Below are 19,196 nucleotides of genomic sequence, written 5' to 3'. Positions count from 1 at the left end.
AAAGTATTTCCCTCGGGCCCCTCCTGCAAAAAAAAAAAAAAAAACCTAGCTGCGTGCTTGTCGCGACTTCAACCATACATCGTTGATGACATTAGGGTAACAGTAAGGGAACCTGCGGACGAAATAGAGACTGTTATGATTAGGTAACACGTTGTTTGCCCACCAACTGCTTTTGTGCGTGTCATCTTTCACATGAAAAAAAAAATACGGGCTGTGGGGCATGTACAGAGGGCAGAACATTGCTCTATAGAATGCTCGAGTTGGGCGCTCTGGCCTGCGAAAGTGGATGCCGAAGGAGCGGCGACGAGTAAGGCGAGAAAAGACGATGCCATCTCGAGAGTGTGGCCCGTTCCGATCCAGGTCTCACCGCTGGATGTCGCATCTGTTGCCCGGAACACGTCCAGAGCACCCACCGCTTCAAAGAAGCGTTTTGACCTCTGCACGTGCGTATGCATAATGCGATCTCAAAAGAGCTTAGGAGGATGTAAAGAGGTGCGGCTTTCAATGAAGTCGCCTCTTCTGTGAAAAAGAAACAAAAGCCGAAACGTCTTACAACAGACTTTCCGTTGGATCTCTGCCACTCGACGAAAGCGAACTGTGGTTGCTCTTTTCATTCTTATTGATGCAGATATTTAGGTATTATTTCTGTCATCCGCGCTCGTAACATAAATCAGCAATATCAAGTTTTCGATACCTCTTTACGCGGGTGAGATCTTAGTTGGGAACGAAACAAGCACCTTTCTTGGTGAAATGCCCGTTCTCTCTGTCTTCTTGGAAGAAAACCGTCGCTCTGTGCTGATGTAACGACGTATTTCTCGAAAATTCGAACTTCTTCGTTGTATTCAAGGCAAATCCACTTTGCGAATTCGCTCTTCTCGGTTACATAACGTTGCCGACGCTTAAACTTTCATATCATGCTAACTACAACGGTCCTGGACGAATAGTATGCGACCAAGATAAAATAGTTGCTCATTTCCTCTCCTTCCCCTTCATGGAGCTGAATTGGTCGATGCTTCAGCAGGATTCATTCACTGTTCACGTGCTGAAAGTCGCTCGCTGCACCAGAAAAAAAAAGTGCAATCAAGGACACATGCTGCGTAACAGAAAAATATTTACTTTCCGCTAAGGTTCGCGAAATATACGCAACAGTGGAAAAGAGAGCCCTTGAAACGAATGGACATAAAAGCCGCGTACACGACGGCTAAAAGTTGTCGTCTAGCTTATTAAACAGAAAGCCAAGGACGGTCAGCTGACGTCAACACTGTAGCATGTGCATTTAACACAAAAACAAGCTCGTTTCTGTGAATCCTCCTGCTCCTTTTTTTTGCCGATTGGGTCAAGGTCTCTGTTTTACCAAGTTCCTGCTGGGACTCGCATTGTGCGCGATTCAGGGCCGGGCTGCAGCTTCGGTACACCATATACACTCTTAGAACTAAAGGAGTGCAGAGGAGTGCCCAGAACACACTTTGAAGGAGTATTCGCTTGTCCCATATTCCACTCCTTTTTCCAGAATAAAATTACTCCCTCTGGACAAAGAGTGATCCAACACCTACTCAAGGAGTACTGTACTACTCCTGCAATAGAGCACAGGCACTCCTCCGAGGGAGTAAAGCTACCACATTGAAACAGCATCCTACTACTCTTTCAGGTAGAGTTCCAGGACTCCGTTTGTTAGAGTGACTATACTCCTTCAAGGAGTATCAGCCCAGATCTTATTTTACTCCTTCAAAAGGAGTTTCACGTGTTTTCAATGTATCGTACTAATTTTCTTATTTCACATATTCTTCACAGCAAGTTGGTCATATGTTTTGCAGGATCCACCTGCGCTACATCTACAAAAGAGTAATGAGCAAATGGGATTATAATCTTTGAGTAGAATAATTTTTGCTCATACAACTACTTTATGGGTATACACTACAGTTTGCACATTAGTATGGTGCTCTGTCTGCGTTGGGAATAACAATGGTTCAAGAAATAATGACACAAATGTACAACACTGATAACTTTTATTTCTCAAGTCATTGCTGTGATTGCTGTGGCTGCCCAAAACACGCTCGGGAGGCACTCGCTAGGATCAAGCCCCATTAGTGTCTCAAGCAGCAGACAAGCCCGCTTTGTTTTTGGGGTGTACTTGACATTAAATGCCAAGAACACTGCCAAAAGCAAAGTAAACCCATCTACCAAATCCACCGCAGTGAGCTGTAAGCGCTCAAAAGAAACTAAGATGCTGGATGATGCCGTAGCTTGCTCGGCTGAGTGAAGGAGCTTTGGCTATGAGTGCATTTCACCGGGTGCCTGCAAACATGAATGAAAATAATGCAAGTAAGAGTCAATTCCAATGCCCTTTTCATACTATCCTGCATATAAGCCCATGAAAAAAAGAAAGAATACAACTAGAATGTACTGATCGTGTGTGTCATGTCGCCACTAGTGTGTACCTATATTGTGACCAAGTGCAGACACCTTTCATTGCAAACCTTCATTCAGAGCTACAATTTTATGAAGCCCAATACAATTATCACTATGCTAGTCCTTTCAAAAGCTGTGTGCATGTAAAACAAGCACATATTTACCAAATGAAAATTTTAACATGAGCAAGCTCTTCTGCAAGTATCATGATCAGCCTGACTACGCCCACTGCAAGGCAAAGGCCTCTCCCATGTTCTCCAATTAACCCTGTCCTTCGCCAGCTATGTCCACCGTGTTCCTGCAAACCTTCGCCCATGGAACATTTTGCTGCTTCCTGCTACGCCTGCCTTCTCTTGGAATCCACTCCGTTACCCTTAAGGACCAGCGATTATCTTGCCTTCGTCTTACATGCCCTGCCCAAGCACCCTTCTTTCTCCTGATTTCGACTAGGATGTCTTCAACCCGCGTTTGTTCCCTCACCCACTCCGCCCGCTTCCGATCTCTTAACGTTACGCCTAACATTTCTATTTCCATAGCTCGTTGCGTTGTCCTCAACTTAAGCTGAACCCTCTTCGTTAGCCTCCACGTTTCTGCCCCATAGATGAATACCGGTAGGATACAGCTGTTGTATACTTTTCTCTTGAGGGGTATTGAAAAACTGCCATTCATGATCTGAGAGAACCTGCCATATGCACTCCACCCCATTCATATTCCTCTAGTTATTACTCTTCATGATCCGGATCAGCGGTCACTACCTGCTCTAAGTAAATGTATTCCCTTATCACTTGCAGTCATTTCTAAAACCACACCTATTGTGTTTGACGATTTCTTGTCACATAATACATTGTGCAGTTTAAAATATAGGGTAACCTTGAATCGGGAAAACACTTAAACCAATGACAGTTTTCTTGCTGAAGAGAAATGGCTGTTGCAATTCCTGTTTCTCAGATACCATTAACTGAATTTCATGCTCTAAAATAGTGAAGGAAAAATTCAAAATTTTTCATCTCAAAGAGGCAGACAACAAATTTCAGTTTGGTTTGGGTTGGTTTTTGGGGTTTAACGTCCCAAAGCGACCCAGGCTATGAGAGACGCCGTAGTGAAGGGCTCCGGAAATTCCGACCACCTGGGGTTCTTTAACGTGCACTGACATCGCACAGTACACGGGCCTCTAGAATTTCTCCTCCAAAGAAATTCCAGCCGCCGCGGCCGGGATCGAACCCGCGTCTTTTGGGTCAGCAGCCGAGCAAATTTCAGTTGCACATTTTTTTTTGTTTTTAATGATGCATAAGGCATTACTATGCACGGATAACCACACAGTATTCGCCTATGACTGCTAAATAATTTGTAATTAAATATCTTCTTTCTCCTGCTTCACTTTTAAAAACTGAGCAATGGCAATGGCATCAAAGGTCAGTATAAGCCAGGGGAGGCATGAGGAAAACTGCAATATAATTGCGGCTTCGTCATTCATTGTGATTCCGACTCTTAAGGCAGGCTGGCTTTAGCATTGTAACTAATTAAAACGATGAAGTAGCGATATCGTAGCTTTTTTGTGCCTTCCATAACCTATACTGAACATTGATGTCATAGCAATTGCTATGCTATTGAAACAGGGAAGAAAAGAAATCTGGTTGTAATTATTTAGCGATTGGAGACGAATACTATGCAACAATTCTATGTATACGAATGCCCAGCACGTCACAACAAAGAACACACATAACCAAAAATTTGGTGTTTATACTCATTTAAGGTAATACTACTTCCCACGCAAGAACACGACAGCCATGTGTAAACTTTTTAATTTCATAGTAATAAAATCTATCCAACGACAAGTTAGGCGCAGCATGCCTGCTCTTTATAAATATGCAATACTAACAATGTTTGACACTAGCATTTGGCATGAACGAGATAACTGTGATTACTTCGCACATTATGTGCCAGTCCATACTATTATGCACAATTTAGATTTGCAAATGTAATGTGTAATTCTCTATGACTGCCACGTTAGTGCACTGCAAACCAATGAAGTTGTCTTGCATTTGCAATGTTCTCACTACTTTTATGCAACACTGATCACTTCAGTATATCTGCATTGTTCTGTTAGACGGCCACGGGATAGCTAGAATTAAGGCTATTTTATGTGATGGAAACCATTAACTAGACAACAAAGAAGAAAAGCCTCAACTACTGTCCTGGTGCTGGGACGTCTAATAAGAGCTCAGAAAGACTCGGTTTCAATACGCCAAACCCTCCGCATAACATTACCCTGTGCGAAAATACCCCACCCCACCCTAGCTTAATTTCTGTCCACATGCACCAAGGCTCACTGCACCTGTTATAAATATTGCCCTAAATATTGCAATCAAGCTGCCCGTGTATGCATAGGCTATCTGTGCATGGAGAAAGAAAGAAGTTGTTAGGAATGTTTCACACCAAAAACAGAAAAAAAGGCAGCCTGTTTCTCAGAAACAGCTAAGAGCATGAAATGGTGTGTCCAAAAAGATTAGGCTGCTTTGTACTTATTTATGACAACGAGAACTGTCAGAGCTGCGCTTTCAAAAATTCAGGAGCTTTGTGCACAAACGTAGCTTCCGTATGCACGTCTTGCAGCACCAACGCTTCCGAATTGAAACGACCGATGAATATGCACAGGAAAAAGCAAATAGAGAGCGCTTGAATTTAAAAGAAAAGCTACCTTGCACAATCAGAAATTTCACGACAGAGCCTTCCAAACAGTGACGTGTACTGGTTGCGGTATACCGAATATATACCTAGCAAATAAGTGTGCGCTTTGTTAACGAGCGGGATTCTGTGGCGGCAATGCTACAGCTCCAATTCCGAAAACCTAATGCTGCAAAAATTGAGTTTGCAAAATACGTGCGAATGCACGATGCACTTTTGCACGCATTTAGAACTTTCAGTTGTGAAACACAGACAACGAATCTTGTGTATGAGTCTTCCTTGGCTGGTAAAAAAATTCTATAAGTCTCCAGTTTGCCTATGTACTCCACAAATTCTAGGATCCCTGTCCGCTACATGTCAAATTTCACTGAAGCGAAAGTAATACAACCGACAGCTGATGATCTGCTAGGGCAACAGGATTTCAAAAGTTTGAGAAGGGCAGTGGGAGTCCAATCCAGGTGGAGTAGTGAATTTGACTAGTAACAGACAGGGATCCTCCAATCTGTGGAGGACACCGGCAAATTGGAGCCCTTGTCCTGTGCGGTTCTCTCTTGTGTATGCGTCTTTTTTGGCTGGTAAAAAAATTCTTCCATAAGTCTCCAATTTGCCTGTGTACTCAACAAACCGCAGGATCCCTGTCCACTACTAGTCAAATATTTCAACTCCACCTGGCTTGGACTCCCACCGCCCTTCTCTGTGGAGAAAGGGTGACAGCAGCTGGCAAAGGACAAGGTTAACTGCAGATCAACTGGGGAAGCATTATCCTGCACTGATTTTGACGGCAGGTTCACAAGACAAACAAAATCAACTCGAGGAGCGGGGTGCACATCATCCAACTGAATGTCAATGGCCAGTGAAAATGGCACCAGCACTGTGGAATGCACATGCAGAAAACGAGACACATTTTTTTGTCAACTTTGAGTAGCAGTCTACTGCAATTTTAAAGAGCAAAGCTCTCAAGTATGGCAACACTGGCACTTTTTGTTTTACTGAAAATAGGAAATCAGGAAAATAGGAAAGGCAGGAGTCCAGTGGATGATGGAGGTAAATAAGAAAGATAGGAATGCTGCAAAGAGGTTTTGGGAGCACATAAGGCTACAAGGGAAGAGAACAGAGGGCATCCAACACACTCTGACCACACAGGATGGAAAAAGGGTAGAGGGAGAGGAAGCACAGGAATTTATCAGACAAACAATTGAAGCAGCATTTGCAGAGCCTGTGGCGGATGGTCTAGGGGAGAGCAGGGACAGCAATGGGGCAGGGGAGGAAGAGCCTAGGGAGAGAACAGCAGGGGACTGGGACAGAATAGAAGGCAAGGTTCCCATCGGAACAGCGACAGGACCAGACGGCATACCTATGAGATTAATTACCATACTAGGCAAGAAAAGCAAACTGAAATTACGACAGATCATTGAAAAAGTGGTAGAGGGAGGAGACGTTCCAAAAGACTGGAAAGTGAGCAGGATGAGACTAATATACAAAGGCAAGGGAAACAGGGACAACATTAAATCCTACCGACCAATTACGGTCACATCAGTTATTTACAGGCTAGCAATGCAGATGGTGAAAATGAGAATGGAAGAATGGGCAGAGCGTGAAGAGATCTTGGGAGAGTTGCAGAACGGTTTCCGAAGGGACAGACGGTTGGAGGACAATCTATTTGTCATAACGCAGTGTATAGAGATAGCTGAGGCAAGTCGGAGGCCTCTATCGATGGCATTTTTAGACATTAAGGGGGCATATGACAATGTGAATCAGGAAAAACTTTGGGACCAATTGAAGGGATATGGCGCTGATAGAAATCTGGTTGAATATCTACAACGTATATATTCAGACAATGAGGTCGTGGTAACCTGGGAGGGAGAAACCACAAAACCAGCTAAAATTAAGCGAGGGTTAAGGCAGGGCTGCCCACTGTCACCTCTACTTTTCATGGTATATGTGAGCCAAATGGAAAAGAGGTTGGAAGAGTGTAGGGTAGGAGTTGATGTGAGTTATATGCAGGATGGTCAGAGGGTAAACCAAGTGTTGGCTGGACTAATGTATGCGGATGACATTGTTCTACTAGCAGACAAGCGAGATAAGCTGCAGGAACTAGTTAAAATCTGTGGTGAGGAGGGCAACAAGCTAGGACTCCAGTTCAGTAGAGAGAAGTCAGGGATAATGGTCTATAATGATGAGAAGGGAGACCCACTAGAAATACAAGACACTATGATAGACCATGTGAGTACGTATAAGTATCTAGGTGTATGGCTAAGTGAAGGAAAAAAATATCTGGAAGAGCATGAGAGGATTCTGAAGGATAAAGGAAAAAGGAATTCAGACATTATGAAGCATAGAGCACTATGGAACTATAATAGGTATGAGGTGGTTAGAGGGGTATGGAAGGGAATCATGGTACCGGGCCTCACATTTGGAAATGCAGTCCTGTGCATGAAATCAGAAGTACAGTCAGGGCTAGAGGTCAGACAAAGAAGTGTAGGAAGGCTAGCCTTGGGAGCCCATGGGAACACTCCGAAGAGGGAGTCCAGGGAGATATGGGTTGGGCGTCGTTCGAGGTTCGGGAGGCCATCAGCAAACTGAAATATGATCAGAGACTAACTCAAATGGAGGAAACAAGGTGGGCAAAAAAGGTGTACAAGTATCTGTACATGAAAAGTATTAACACAAAATGGACTAATAGAACCCGAAAGCTAAGAACGAAGTATTTACGGGTGAGGGATGGGACGCAACAAAAGACTAACGTGAAAGTGGAGGTAAAGGAGTCGGAAAGAAAGATGTGGAAAGACAATGCAGGAAAAAATCGGCACTAGGCATATATAGGACACGAAAACAGGACATCAAAAAAGAGCGATTATTCGATAATTCGCGGGGCAGTTCACTGCTTTTTGAGGCTAGGACAGGGACTCTGAGAACAAAAACATATAGGTCCAAATTTGAAGAAGTGGATATTTTGTGCTCTGCATGTAAAACGGAAACGGAGACCATAGAACACTTGGTTCTGAGGTGCGCAGAACTCCGCCCAGCCCTCCCAGAGGGGACAGCAACGACCATAGAGATAGCGCTGGGATTTACTGGGGAGGACGGGCGAGTGGATGGGAAAAGCGTGACATTGACGAAGGGGAGGTTGGAGGATTGGTGGCGGAAATCAAGGGAGGCGTGAATTTCGAGGGTAAAAGGATAGACAGATTAGATATTGTAAGAGCGAAAGGGAAAAGAAAATTAAATTAACAATGGGGGAAGTATAGGCTAGGTGGCGAAAGCTACCGCCCGGTACAAAGGGTAAAGCCATTATCATCCATCCACTGGGGGTGAGGGTCGTCGTGAGGGTTGAAGTCCATATTTCTTTTCCATCCACTGTGTTAATTGCGAGCTATGTTTACCTAATAGGGGCTGGGCATCTAACATCACCGTTATTTCTTTGCAGCAGTTAAAACAATACAGCATACATTTTATAACATGCTTAACGAATTTTTGGGAGCAGCATGCTTTTACCCTTCTACTATTTGTTGCTACTGAATCAGTTTGGCGTTGACAAAAGATCTGTAATAAGGAGTAATTACTCATTGACATCCACTCGAGCACAGCCAAATGGCTACAAAGGAAAGCTATACAGCTTTCACAGAAACTTCGTAGTTAAAGAAAGATTCGTCCTGGTCCGGTGTTCGAACTCAGAACCACCACTTCACTGGAGCAGTCGCTCTATCAATTTGTCCAACCTGGACGGCAAGCTTATGGTAGGGCGAGAGCGAAGTGATCAATAACTCGAGTGGGAACTGTGTTGGTCCAATGTTTTAGGACCCCTAAAACATTGGACAAACTCAGTTTTCGCTTCATGTTACCTCTAAAACATTGGACAAACTGAGTTCCCGCTTCATGTTACAATACTGAGTGACATTTTGGTCTATACACCAGAAATACCGGTAAAGCATCATGATAGAACACAATGTTTTTTAAAGGGATAAAGGAATATGTTCGCCCTTTCAGAGGGCACATATGCATAAGAGGCAACATGTGTGAAATAGTCTCTGCACCTGAAGCAGTGTAAATTCCATTATGTTAACAGCAGCAGTCAAAAGCTTCATGAGCGACTATTTCATACAGATCATGTAATTACATTCATGTAATTCAGGATCAGATTCATGTGATTATACAGGGAGGTACTGCTGCTAAGTGCACGTAGAGCTCTGCATGCATTTCTAAACCCGGCTGTGAGCCTATGTCTACGAAATTTTTCTAAATAGGCAGGTAAGGTATGCATCACTGGAAAACAATACCTACCACAAACAGCTGAGGAGAGATAGCACAGCCAAAAGCTGGAAGCACGAATGGCCCAGTAGATACTGGCAGCTGGCAACTGCAAATAAATATGTCAGAGCAACTGTTGTCAGTGGCCGTAACAATGTCATGAATGACAAGAGAAGAAATTGTCTACTGCTTCATAAATTAGAATAAGGTAGTAACATAGCAACACAAAAAGCAATGAGAGGGCCCATGACAAAAGAAATGAACAGATTGTATGTGATGCACCGATATACATTTTTTCAGTAGATTTACATGACTGTCACACCCGCATAGAAAGATGAGCAGGCTGGAATACCACTATTTTTATGCATGATGAAAAGAGCGTAACTATTCGAATATAGCATGCACAGGATTTTATTACTACTAGGGTGCTTTGCAGCAGCACCGAAGGTATTTTTAAATTGAACGTAGCGACCAGTAGACCCGTCTGCTTTGCACAAATGATGAGAGGATGGAAAAGGCATGCATTCATTAGCAAGAAGCACGATATCTCACATCACAGCATGAAACGAAAATTGGTATTGCATTTAACAAATCTGCACAGAAATAAAAACTGCCTAGTGGCAATGCAAGTAAGAGCAAGGGAAAAAAATACCGAAGAAAACTGGTGAGTGTGGTGCAGGGAGGTCTGTGGGTAGGGTCTCGTGCCTGGGAATAGTTCCGAGCGCGGAGAATCGCCGGCAGCACAGCTGGTGGCAGTCAACCAAGAATAAATAAGAGAAAGTGAAAATCAATAACAAACCATCACCGATATAGCGAACGACTTGAAAGCGGGCCGCACAAACGAGGGATATAGCAAAAAGCTTAAAATCCTAAATAAGTGCGCAGTACGTTGCATCCCAAACAGTTCTCAAAATCTGAAGGCGAGGAAGCATCGACACCTACACCTCAGGGCAGACGCAAGAACGATCTAACTTTGACATAATACTGTGTCAAATTCTGTTCCATGGGGAAGCACAGATAAAAATTTACAAATGACTAGGCAAGGGATATGCCCCAGCCTTTTACACGCGATCATTGTCCCCGAAAAAATTGTATGACAAATATTAAGGCGTAAGCACTAATCCGACGAGTACACACACTGAGCACTGTCTGTTGGCAGCTGGCCTAGCGCGAGTGCTCTGTCGCGCGGCACTGCCGCTCATCGTCATCTTCTAAGTAGCACAAATCAATCCGACGGGCACCAGCCGCGAGGCAACTCGACCGTTGTCAGTTCCCTTGTCTGTCCGCAGCTGGCCTAGCAAGAGCGCTCTCTAACGTGGCACTGCACGCTCATCATCCTCTCCTATGTAGCACAAATCTATGCTATTGGAATGTAGTAAACATTGTCTGTTGTTTTTCGCAGCGCTAGCAAGCGACCGCATAACTCTGTTGTGATAACTGGTGGCATTTTTATTTACCACGGCACCCGAGTACTAAACGCAGATAGAGACTATGGAGCAACAGTTGCCATGCGGCCTATACGCCCGTTCTTTTCTGGTAAAGGCCGATTCACACGATTTTCCGTTCGCCCGCTGCCGCGGCCGACAGCGCGCCTCTCAATGTGGTGACGCATGAATACGTAGTGCGCGGGCCGCGGGCGAACGGACCGTCGTGTGAATCGGCGTTAACGCATTATAGCTGAGGCAACCGCACGCAGACTGCCTGCACTGCCATCCCTATATAGGCGCACACTAATAACGCGTGCGAATAGAGATCAGAAGTAAAGAAACGTACACGGGACTCACCGTTCAGACGGCTCATCAAGGCTTAGCAAAACCGCACATTCTTCTTCGTTGCCTCTCCAGATGACAAGAAGTCGTAGCGCTACCTTTCTTCAGGGCTTTACCCGTTCAAAATCACCAGTGTTGACAGGGCGTAATTCTCGTCGTTGGTTTCCAAAACACACTTGTGTTCTTCATACACGTCCACCGCACGAGCACTCAAACAATGCTACGAAAACCCAAATAACACAAAACGTGACGACGGCTGCAGTTTTGCTTCGTTGAAAAAACCTACCAATGCGCTTTTTTTATTACTAATATTTGAATTGTGTTCGCAACAAAAACAAATTATATTTTTTCATTTTATTTCTTTATTAAATGCGAATACCAAAGCGCTTTTAGATACTTTTGCTGACATGTCGTTTGTAGAAGCTGCGATCCTGTGATCCCATCCCCGGGTGTCCTAGCAGACGACGGCGCAGACGACGCTGTTGACGGAATGCAATTTCGATTGACGGCAGCGAAAATCCCTTAAATGCGACAAAAAAAGCAAAGAAACGCACCGTATCGCAAACTGGTCCATATCAAGGATATCTTCGACGCGAGCGGTAGGACAAAGAGCAGCTGCGATGCATTACTCTACGCGACACTGGCATGGTCGACGGAGATCTACATGAAACAGAGCTTAAATGTGACCCGTACAGGCGGATTTGTGATATCAACTGCGTTACGGAACTACGACGATACTTGCTTCACACTTTAGCTTATATGCAACAGCGGCCCGCACTCGCCGCATCCTGTTCGAGTGTACTTTCACTAGCAAGAGCCCACATGCATGGAAGCCGACAGAAGCAACTGTCTTTTCGAGTTCAGATTGTTCCGAGAAATACGAGCAGCTTACTTTAGCACGTACTCGAATTCAAGTTCTCAGCCTGTGTGTCACGTACGGTGACGATGGCGTCGAGGACGAGCTTAAGAATCGCCTTAACGTGGCCGCAACGCAGCCGGTATCCCAAGCATTCGTGCGCTAATTGTTGTTCACCTGTACTGCGAACGTGCGCTCAGTCGCAGGCCAGCCGCTAGCTGCTCGATTTGCCAGCCTTGCGAGTACAATTCGCAAGTTTCTGAGCCAATCTTTGAGCGAGCCGAGCTTTCAGCTATGACGCTGCTCGCGAGCGCGCCGCGCGACGAGCTTCGGCCTGCTCCCTGGCTGCCGTATTCGTAGCTAAGCCTAGGAGGTTTCACTTCGATGCCAGAGCTGAGAGCGCTTTGAAACTGGCTAGCGCTGAGGTGCTACTCTTTGCATTGTAAGTACGTTTTATTGTGAACTATGTCTCGTAGTGAAATAAAGATATGTTCGGGTCCACCCGAACGGTGATGATGGCGTCGAGGACGAGCTTAAGAATCGCCGCAACGCCGCCGATATTCCATGCATACATATGTGTGCTAAATTTGTTCACCTGTGCTGCAAACGTGGGCATAAAGGCTCGCTCAATCGCAGGCCAGTCGCTGCTCGATTTTCCAGCCTTGCGTGCGCGATTCGCAAGCTACGGAGCGAATCATTGAGCGAGCCGAGCTTTCGGCAACGACGGCGCCCGCGATCGCGCCGGGCGACGAACTGTGCGCTGCTCGCTGGCTGCCCTTGTCGTCGCTAAACCTAGCCGATTTCACATAGAAGCTGTAGCTGAATGCGCTTCGAAACTGGCCAGCACTTAGGTGCTACCCTCGGCACCGTTTTACTCTGAACCCCGCGTCATAGGGAAATAAATATATGCTCGGTTTCCGCGACCCCTTCAGGAGCGGAGCTATAGCAGAGGCCAGGCGAACTCCAGAGCAGCAGCAAAGCGGCTATGGGAGGAAATTTGTATGGCTGTTATCGCTTCTACCAACAACTCGACATTGGCTAATGATACTCTATCCCAGAGCTTTGGTCGTGAACAAACAATACCAGTGCATTTTTCTGACGCCGGCATCCAGGCTGGCAGGCCGGCCCCGAGAAGCTAGCGCGCCCTTACGATTGTATGGCCGTAAGGGCGGAGGAGTAAAACAAGCACTGAACTCCCTAGGGGTATGCAGGAGTGGAAATGCCATTTTACTCTTTTGTCAAGAGGAGTGAACAGGACCTTTCACTCTTTCTCGTTTGTAGAGAGAGTAGATTGAGGCCTGCAGGAGTAGCGAGGCTCTTTTACTCTTAATGCAGGAGTAGCAGTTCTTAGAGTGTATAGCCAGGTGGTAAAACAGCGTTGTAATATCCCCATTGCGTGGTTGCGCTCTCTTTCGAGCGCCATGTATGATATTTTCCACGCGTGAAAAAAGCCGTTTATATAAAGCCATCGTCTCAATCAATGAACTTTATCCCGTGTTTCACACGGCACTAGTTTTTAATTTTGCAAGGAGCAGCATAAGGAATTTCGCACCGCACCGTTCTGCCTCTTTTTCGTGACTGAAATAATTCGCGCATGCATTTACAATAATGACGGGTTTCTGCTTCGCTTCTTGCCATTTCGTGGCCACACAGTGTTTTATTGCAGTGGTTACGGCGTTCGGCTGCTGACCAGTGCGACGCGGGTTCGATCGCGGCGGTTGAATTTCTTTGCAGGAGCAATTCTAAAGGCCCGTGTGCCGTGGATGTCAGTGCAATTTAAAGAACCCCAGGTGGCCGAAATTTCCGGAGCCCTTCACAGCGGCGTCCCTCATAGCCTGAGTTGCTTCGGGACGTAAACCCCATAAACCAATAAAGAAATAAACAATGTTTTATTGCTTCTATTAATATTGAGATCAAAATTCCCCTTTTGTTAGCCTACAGTGTCTTCAGCTATATGGTAGCAGAATTTTCTCGCCGCACCTGTTAATGACCCATCTGTCGGTATAGCGGTATCGGTGGTGATGCTGATAATGTGACCCCCCTGCACGTGCCTCACCCTACCTTCGTAATCTTCGGCCTCACCGGTGGTGATGATGTAGCAGGTCATGTGACCCTCCCCTGCACATGCCTTTCGGACACAGCGCCTTTAGAGGCTGTGTCCGGCGTCACAACACACATTCATCGCGGTATTTTAAAAATAGATTGCCTTCGAAATGACGTTCCACAGTTTGCCGCAGTCTTCTTGAAAGAACTCGCCAACTGTTAAGGAACGGCTGCCTCGTGAGGAGATCGTGAAGCGAGAAAAAAATTGTTCGAAAAGTTTTGTTTGCGTGTGTTTCTGTGGGTCGCAATCCCGCCTGGTACCGTCAGCCGAGGGTGACACGCGGGCTCGTATCGCGGTGTTCTAATAATACACCGCCTTTGAAATGTCGTCTCAGACTTTCAAAATCTGTTCTAGGGTGTACTCGGCTTTCCTTCACGAAGGGACGACATCATACCTGCCCTGTGAAATCATAAAGTTGCTTTGAAGTCTTTTTTGTCACGTATTCCTATGGGGCGCCATACACCTAGGGACGCAAAACTGGCCACTGGTGGCGCTGAACGTAGCGACGACGGTTCTATTCTGGACCGTGTGAAGGTGATAGGCGGGTAGCAGTCGGGGTGTTTCCAGTAAGGACAATGGACGATATTCTGAGAGCGACAAAAAGTGAACTTTCCGAGAAGGTTGCAAGGCGTAACTTTGTAGTGGTAGCGGCGGTGCTGAATGATGTCCTGAATGGTAACGCCGCACAAGTAGAGAAAAGATTAGCTGAGGGAGTTGACGGTATAAGGGCGATAGCACAGCAAGCGCAGATCGTGGTGTGTACAGTGCCGGAGGTAGAGCCGGCCAAATCATCAGCTGGCGTGCTTGATTGCCGCGTTTTCCATGCTCCTGCAGCTTATGACGGTGCAAACTTGCTACGATATCAAATTTAAGCACAAGCTCACTAAATTCCTGCTTAATGTTGAGCTTTCCCCAAGTTTGCTCGTCACAAAGCGCAGGAGCGCTGAAAAAGCGGCCATCACGCACGCCAGCTAAAGATTTGGCCGGCTGCACAAGGAAGGAATGTAGAGGTTGCTAACGACGTTGTGAATCTTAATCGAGAGATAAATCAGTTAAGCCTCGAGAAAGGCTTTGAGGTGGTAGACATAAACAAGGAAGTGCACAGAGCAGGTTTGGCAGAGACTTTAGACGAGATGGCATCCATTTCAGTGGAAGGGTAGAAGAAGAGATAGGCTGGCGCCTGGGAGGCCGAGCGGTAGCTTTTTTAGGGGGTCCACGGTGGCTCATGGCGTAGGGGTAGGTAGAAGCGATGTAGTAAATGTAACAATGGCGGCTGAGCCCAACAAAATGGCCACTAGGATGCCCAGAAAGAAAACTACGAAAAAGAAATTTAACGCCAGGAGCAGTAGCATAAACATGCAAGGGGGTAGAAAGAGAGCGAAATGGCTAGAAAAAATTCTGGGGGCACTTTGGCTCTCTAAAGTGCTGCAAGGCGAAAGCGTTTCCTGGCCACTGTTTGTTTTTATTTACTGTTTTATTTTTCATATTTTGTTTTTATTTATTTTTTGCTCCTTTCCTGAACTTTATTTTTTTTTCAAGTCTTATTTTATTTTGTTTTTATTTTTATTTTCCTTATCTTGACTTTACTCCTTTTCTTTTATTCATGAAGCCCATGCATCCAATAGATGCGCCTTTATTCATGCTGGAACCTTGAGCCTTTTAAGCAGTGTCGCCGAAAGGCGGACGAATCTGCCGACGCGTCTGTCGACACGGCTGCCGACGCGTCTGTCGACACTCCTGCCGACGCGTCTATCGACACGACTGCCGACGCGTCTGTCGACACTCCTGCCGACGCGTCTGTCGACACGGCTGCCGACAGCGTCTGCTAACGACAGTATGAGGCATTAAAGGCTTTCGCCTTAAAAGGAAACGAAGACAGAAACTATGGCACGCAGCGGACGAAGGCGGCGTATCCACTGGGAGGGAGCGAAGCAGACGGTTTAAAGTGCCCGCCTCTCCGGGGAAGTAAAAGTAGAGAACACCTCGGCAACCCGCATTGGGAAAATGCGGAAGCATTGACACCTCATCGGCGCTCGTCGCCTCTCTTTATTGTTTAATTATCGATCAATAGATTAATTATAGATGAAATGATTCATTATCGGTCAACTTAATAATCATAGATCAATTGTTTCATTGTCAGCCTGTTGATTAATTATCGATTTTTTAACCTTATCGGTCGATCATTGAGTACCCATTTCGTTGTTCAAGCTCGACGCCCTATTGGTTTTCTGTCCACTTACTATATACCCGTCCAAACTATTCCTCGCTCGATTGCGTTTGCCTTTAATTATTTAACTAATTGTCACTTTGTTAACCTTATTGGTCGATGATTGATTACCCATTTCCTTGTTCAAATTCGATGCCTTAATTGCTTTTCCGTCCACTTACTATATACCCGTCCAAACACTCCATTGCTTTTGTTGCTAATAAATTAACTAATTACTCAAAATAAATGAAGTGTTTTTAACCGATTGCTTTGGATTTAATTCATCAAACACGTTTCAATCATTTAGAACTTTTATTTTTTCACTCATTTTGTACAACTGCTTCTGTATTGCTTGCCGCCCACGCTATTTCAACATTCAGTTTCGTCATTTTGAATCTAGTGACAATTTTATTTTTGCGCATCATCCTCACGCCGTCCTCTATCGATCACAACCTTTTTTTTAATGCGACGTCTTCCGTGAACGTCAAAACTGCTGCGGACACGATCTGCTGACACGTTTCTTTGACGCGACCCCGTCGAGATAGGATCGAAATGCTTTCGCATTGATAATCGTTCACACGGAGACAGAAGAAAACGAGACGGCGAGGGCGCGCAGCTCCCGGGTCTTGAAGATGATACATGGGCGCAACGCAGACCCTAGGTGAGGAGGTCGGTCTGCAACGGCGTGCCCTCCGTGTGCCCCCCCCCCCCCCCCCCCGACTTCTCTTTCTAAGGGAGACAAAGGGGTCTCGGAGTTTTGACGCCAGTGAGGCTGCCCTCGCTGACGCATGCCGCGGGACGCTCCTTCGGCTACGCTCCGCAGGCCCCGGCGAGGTCTCCTCTAGGCGCACTTTTTACCGCCGTCCACCTGAAGTACTGATTGGACTGTGCCACGGGTTCAGTGATTACTTGATGTCATCACCGAGTCATGACAATGAGGGGGTGGCTGTTCGATGCCCGGCATTGCCGGTAAGCAAACGTAGTGATTGAGACAGAGGCATGTTACGAGTAAGAGGCAACAACAACAAAACAAATTTTGTAAGTTCGATACGAAGAATATGACAGCTTTTGCATAGGGCTAATGTACACCCTACACACCAATATCGGACAAAACACATCGCATTAAATACACTGAATTAAGGTAAACATTGGAATAAACACTTGTCTACACAGATCAGTAGGAAAGCGAGAGTCCAATTAGCAGCAGTCGTCGAAAGTTCAAAAGGGGAACGAACTAACAGTTGACTGGGGAGCGCGGCGGCAGTTCATCTACAAACACGCAGGCAGGGCGACCCCCGAAGGCGAGGGTCCTTCCAAGGCAGCTTGCGCTTTTGAGGATGCGGTGTGGCGGCTCGGAGTCCCGGGAGTACGCGACGACGGCTTTTCCACCGAGCAGCGGAGTGAAGTTCGAGCCCATACGGCCCCTTTTAAAGTCCTCGGGTGCTAGCGGGCGAAGCACCGGCGGCGCGCACAGAGTCGGTGTTGAAAAAGCAAGCACCAAAATGCGCACTCAGTAGTTCACACACAAAAGTTTAGTTTAGTTTATGGGGTTTAACGTCCCAAAGCGACTAAGGCTATTAGATACGCCGTAGTGGAGGGCTCCGGAAATTTCGACCACCTGGGGTTCTTTAACGTGCACTGACATCGCACAGTACACGGGCCTCGAATTTCTCCTCCAAAGAAATTCAACCGCTGCGGTCGGGATCGAACCCGCGTCTTTCGGGACAGCAGCCGAGCACCATAGCCACTGAGCCACCGCGGCGGCTTCACACACAAAAGAGGCAAAACGTAGGCGCCTGCACTTTGACGCTGCATGGCCGCCATCTTGGAGAAGGCAAAATTAACGTATAACTAAAAAGAAGACCTCCGCTTCAACTCTGGATTAGGTGACCTTAGAACAGCAAAAAGTAAGACACAAAAAAAAAAAGAGACACGTACGCCCACAACTTACTTCCTGCTAGGGGTCACCGTGCAGACGAAAAAAATTTCAGAATACACAAAAGTAGCTCAAGAGACGTACATGCACCTCTCTGGTTTTTTATAGAGTTTCTTCCGGTTACCTAGAGGGAAACGAGGCACCCCGTATATGGGAATTTGCTTGGAGCTCCCTCAAGACCACTTCAGCTGCGATGGGCATTCAAAGCATCATGGGCCGGTGAGCTGCCGACTGCAGAACTACAATTCTTGGCCAAAAAATAAGGCAGAAATAAATGCTGTTCGATAACAAAGAATGCCCTAATATTCAATATCCTGTCTAATGATTGCAACAAATGAGCAGAAAAGCAAGTAAATGCAAAGTTTGCCCAAAATAAGAGATAGCTAGCTGTCCTATTGGTGAAGTATTGAACACTACAAAATAATATTTCGTGATTAGCAGGCGCACTTTTAGAAGGAAATACGTTACAAAAAAAAAAATCTTGTGGCTTAAACAATTTTAGAGGTTTTGTTGGCATTTCGGAAAAAAAAACTCTTTTATTGGCTTGGTTTGGTTGGTTTATTGGGGTTTAACGTCTGAAATCAACTCACGCTATGAGAGACGCCGTAGTGAAGGGCTCCGGAAATTTCGACCACCTGGGGTTCTTTAACGTGCACTGACATCGCGCATTACACAGGCCTCTAGAATTTCGCCTCCATGGAAATTCAGCCGCCGCTTTTATTGGCGTCGTGTGCTGTTGCGGTTTCGCTACTATGGCTTTTGCACACTGCCTTCGCGCCAATATTGTCTGCGCACACACGAACAGCGTTTTCGGAATGAAACATCTCAGTAGTGACACTCCATGTTCCCCAAAAATACGACTGTTCCGAACCATGTAGCTTACCGGCCCATGATGCTTTGAGCGTCCATGTTGGCTGAAGTGCAGCGCCGCCAGCTTTCCCTCTACGCGATAGTGAGAAACTATGATTTATTGACTCACGTCC

At 45.9% G+C, this 19,196-nt stretch overlaps 1 protein-coding gene and 1 long non-coding RNA gene across 2 annotated transcripts in view; one reads left to right on the top strand and one right to left on the bottom strand.

Annotated features, from left to right (window-relative positions):
* Positions 1–1,989: 1,989 nt before the first annotated feature.
* Positions 1,990–11,585, bottom strand: LOC149362848 (uncharacterized). Its single transcript, XR_016289057.1, has 4 exons — positions 11,127–11,585; positions 9,995–10,088; positions 9,376–9,451; positions 1,990–2,295 (listed from the first exon to the last, which is right to left on the bottom strand). It is a non-coding gene; the product is annotated as an uncharacterized LOC149362848 (long non-coding RNA).
* Positions 11,586–18,406: 6,821 nt separating this feature from the next.
* Positions 18,407–19,196, top strand: part of LOC149362847 (uncharacterized) — a 35,845-nt gene continuing 35,055 nt past the window's right edge. Inside the window, exon 1 of the mRNA XM_089568394.1 lies at positions 18,407–18,432. Within this exon, the coding sequence (XP_089424520.1) occupies positions 18,407–18,432 (26 nt within the window). The remainder of the gene's footprint in view (positions 18,433–19,196) is intronic.

The sequence above is a fragment of the Amblyomma mixtum genome, chromosome 2 (genome assembly GCF_055824585.1).
Source record: "Amblyomma mixtum isolate Tamu chromosome 2, ASM5582458v1, whole genome shotgun sequence".
Lineage (NCBI taxonomy): Eukaryota > Metazoa > Arthropoda > Arachnida > Ixodida > Ixodidae > Amblyomma > Amblyomma mixtum.
The sequence above is the reverse complement of the archived record's forward strand: the minus strand, read 5'-3'. Positions and strand labels throughout refer to the sequence as shown.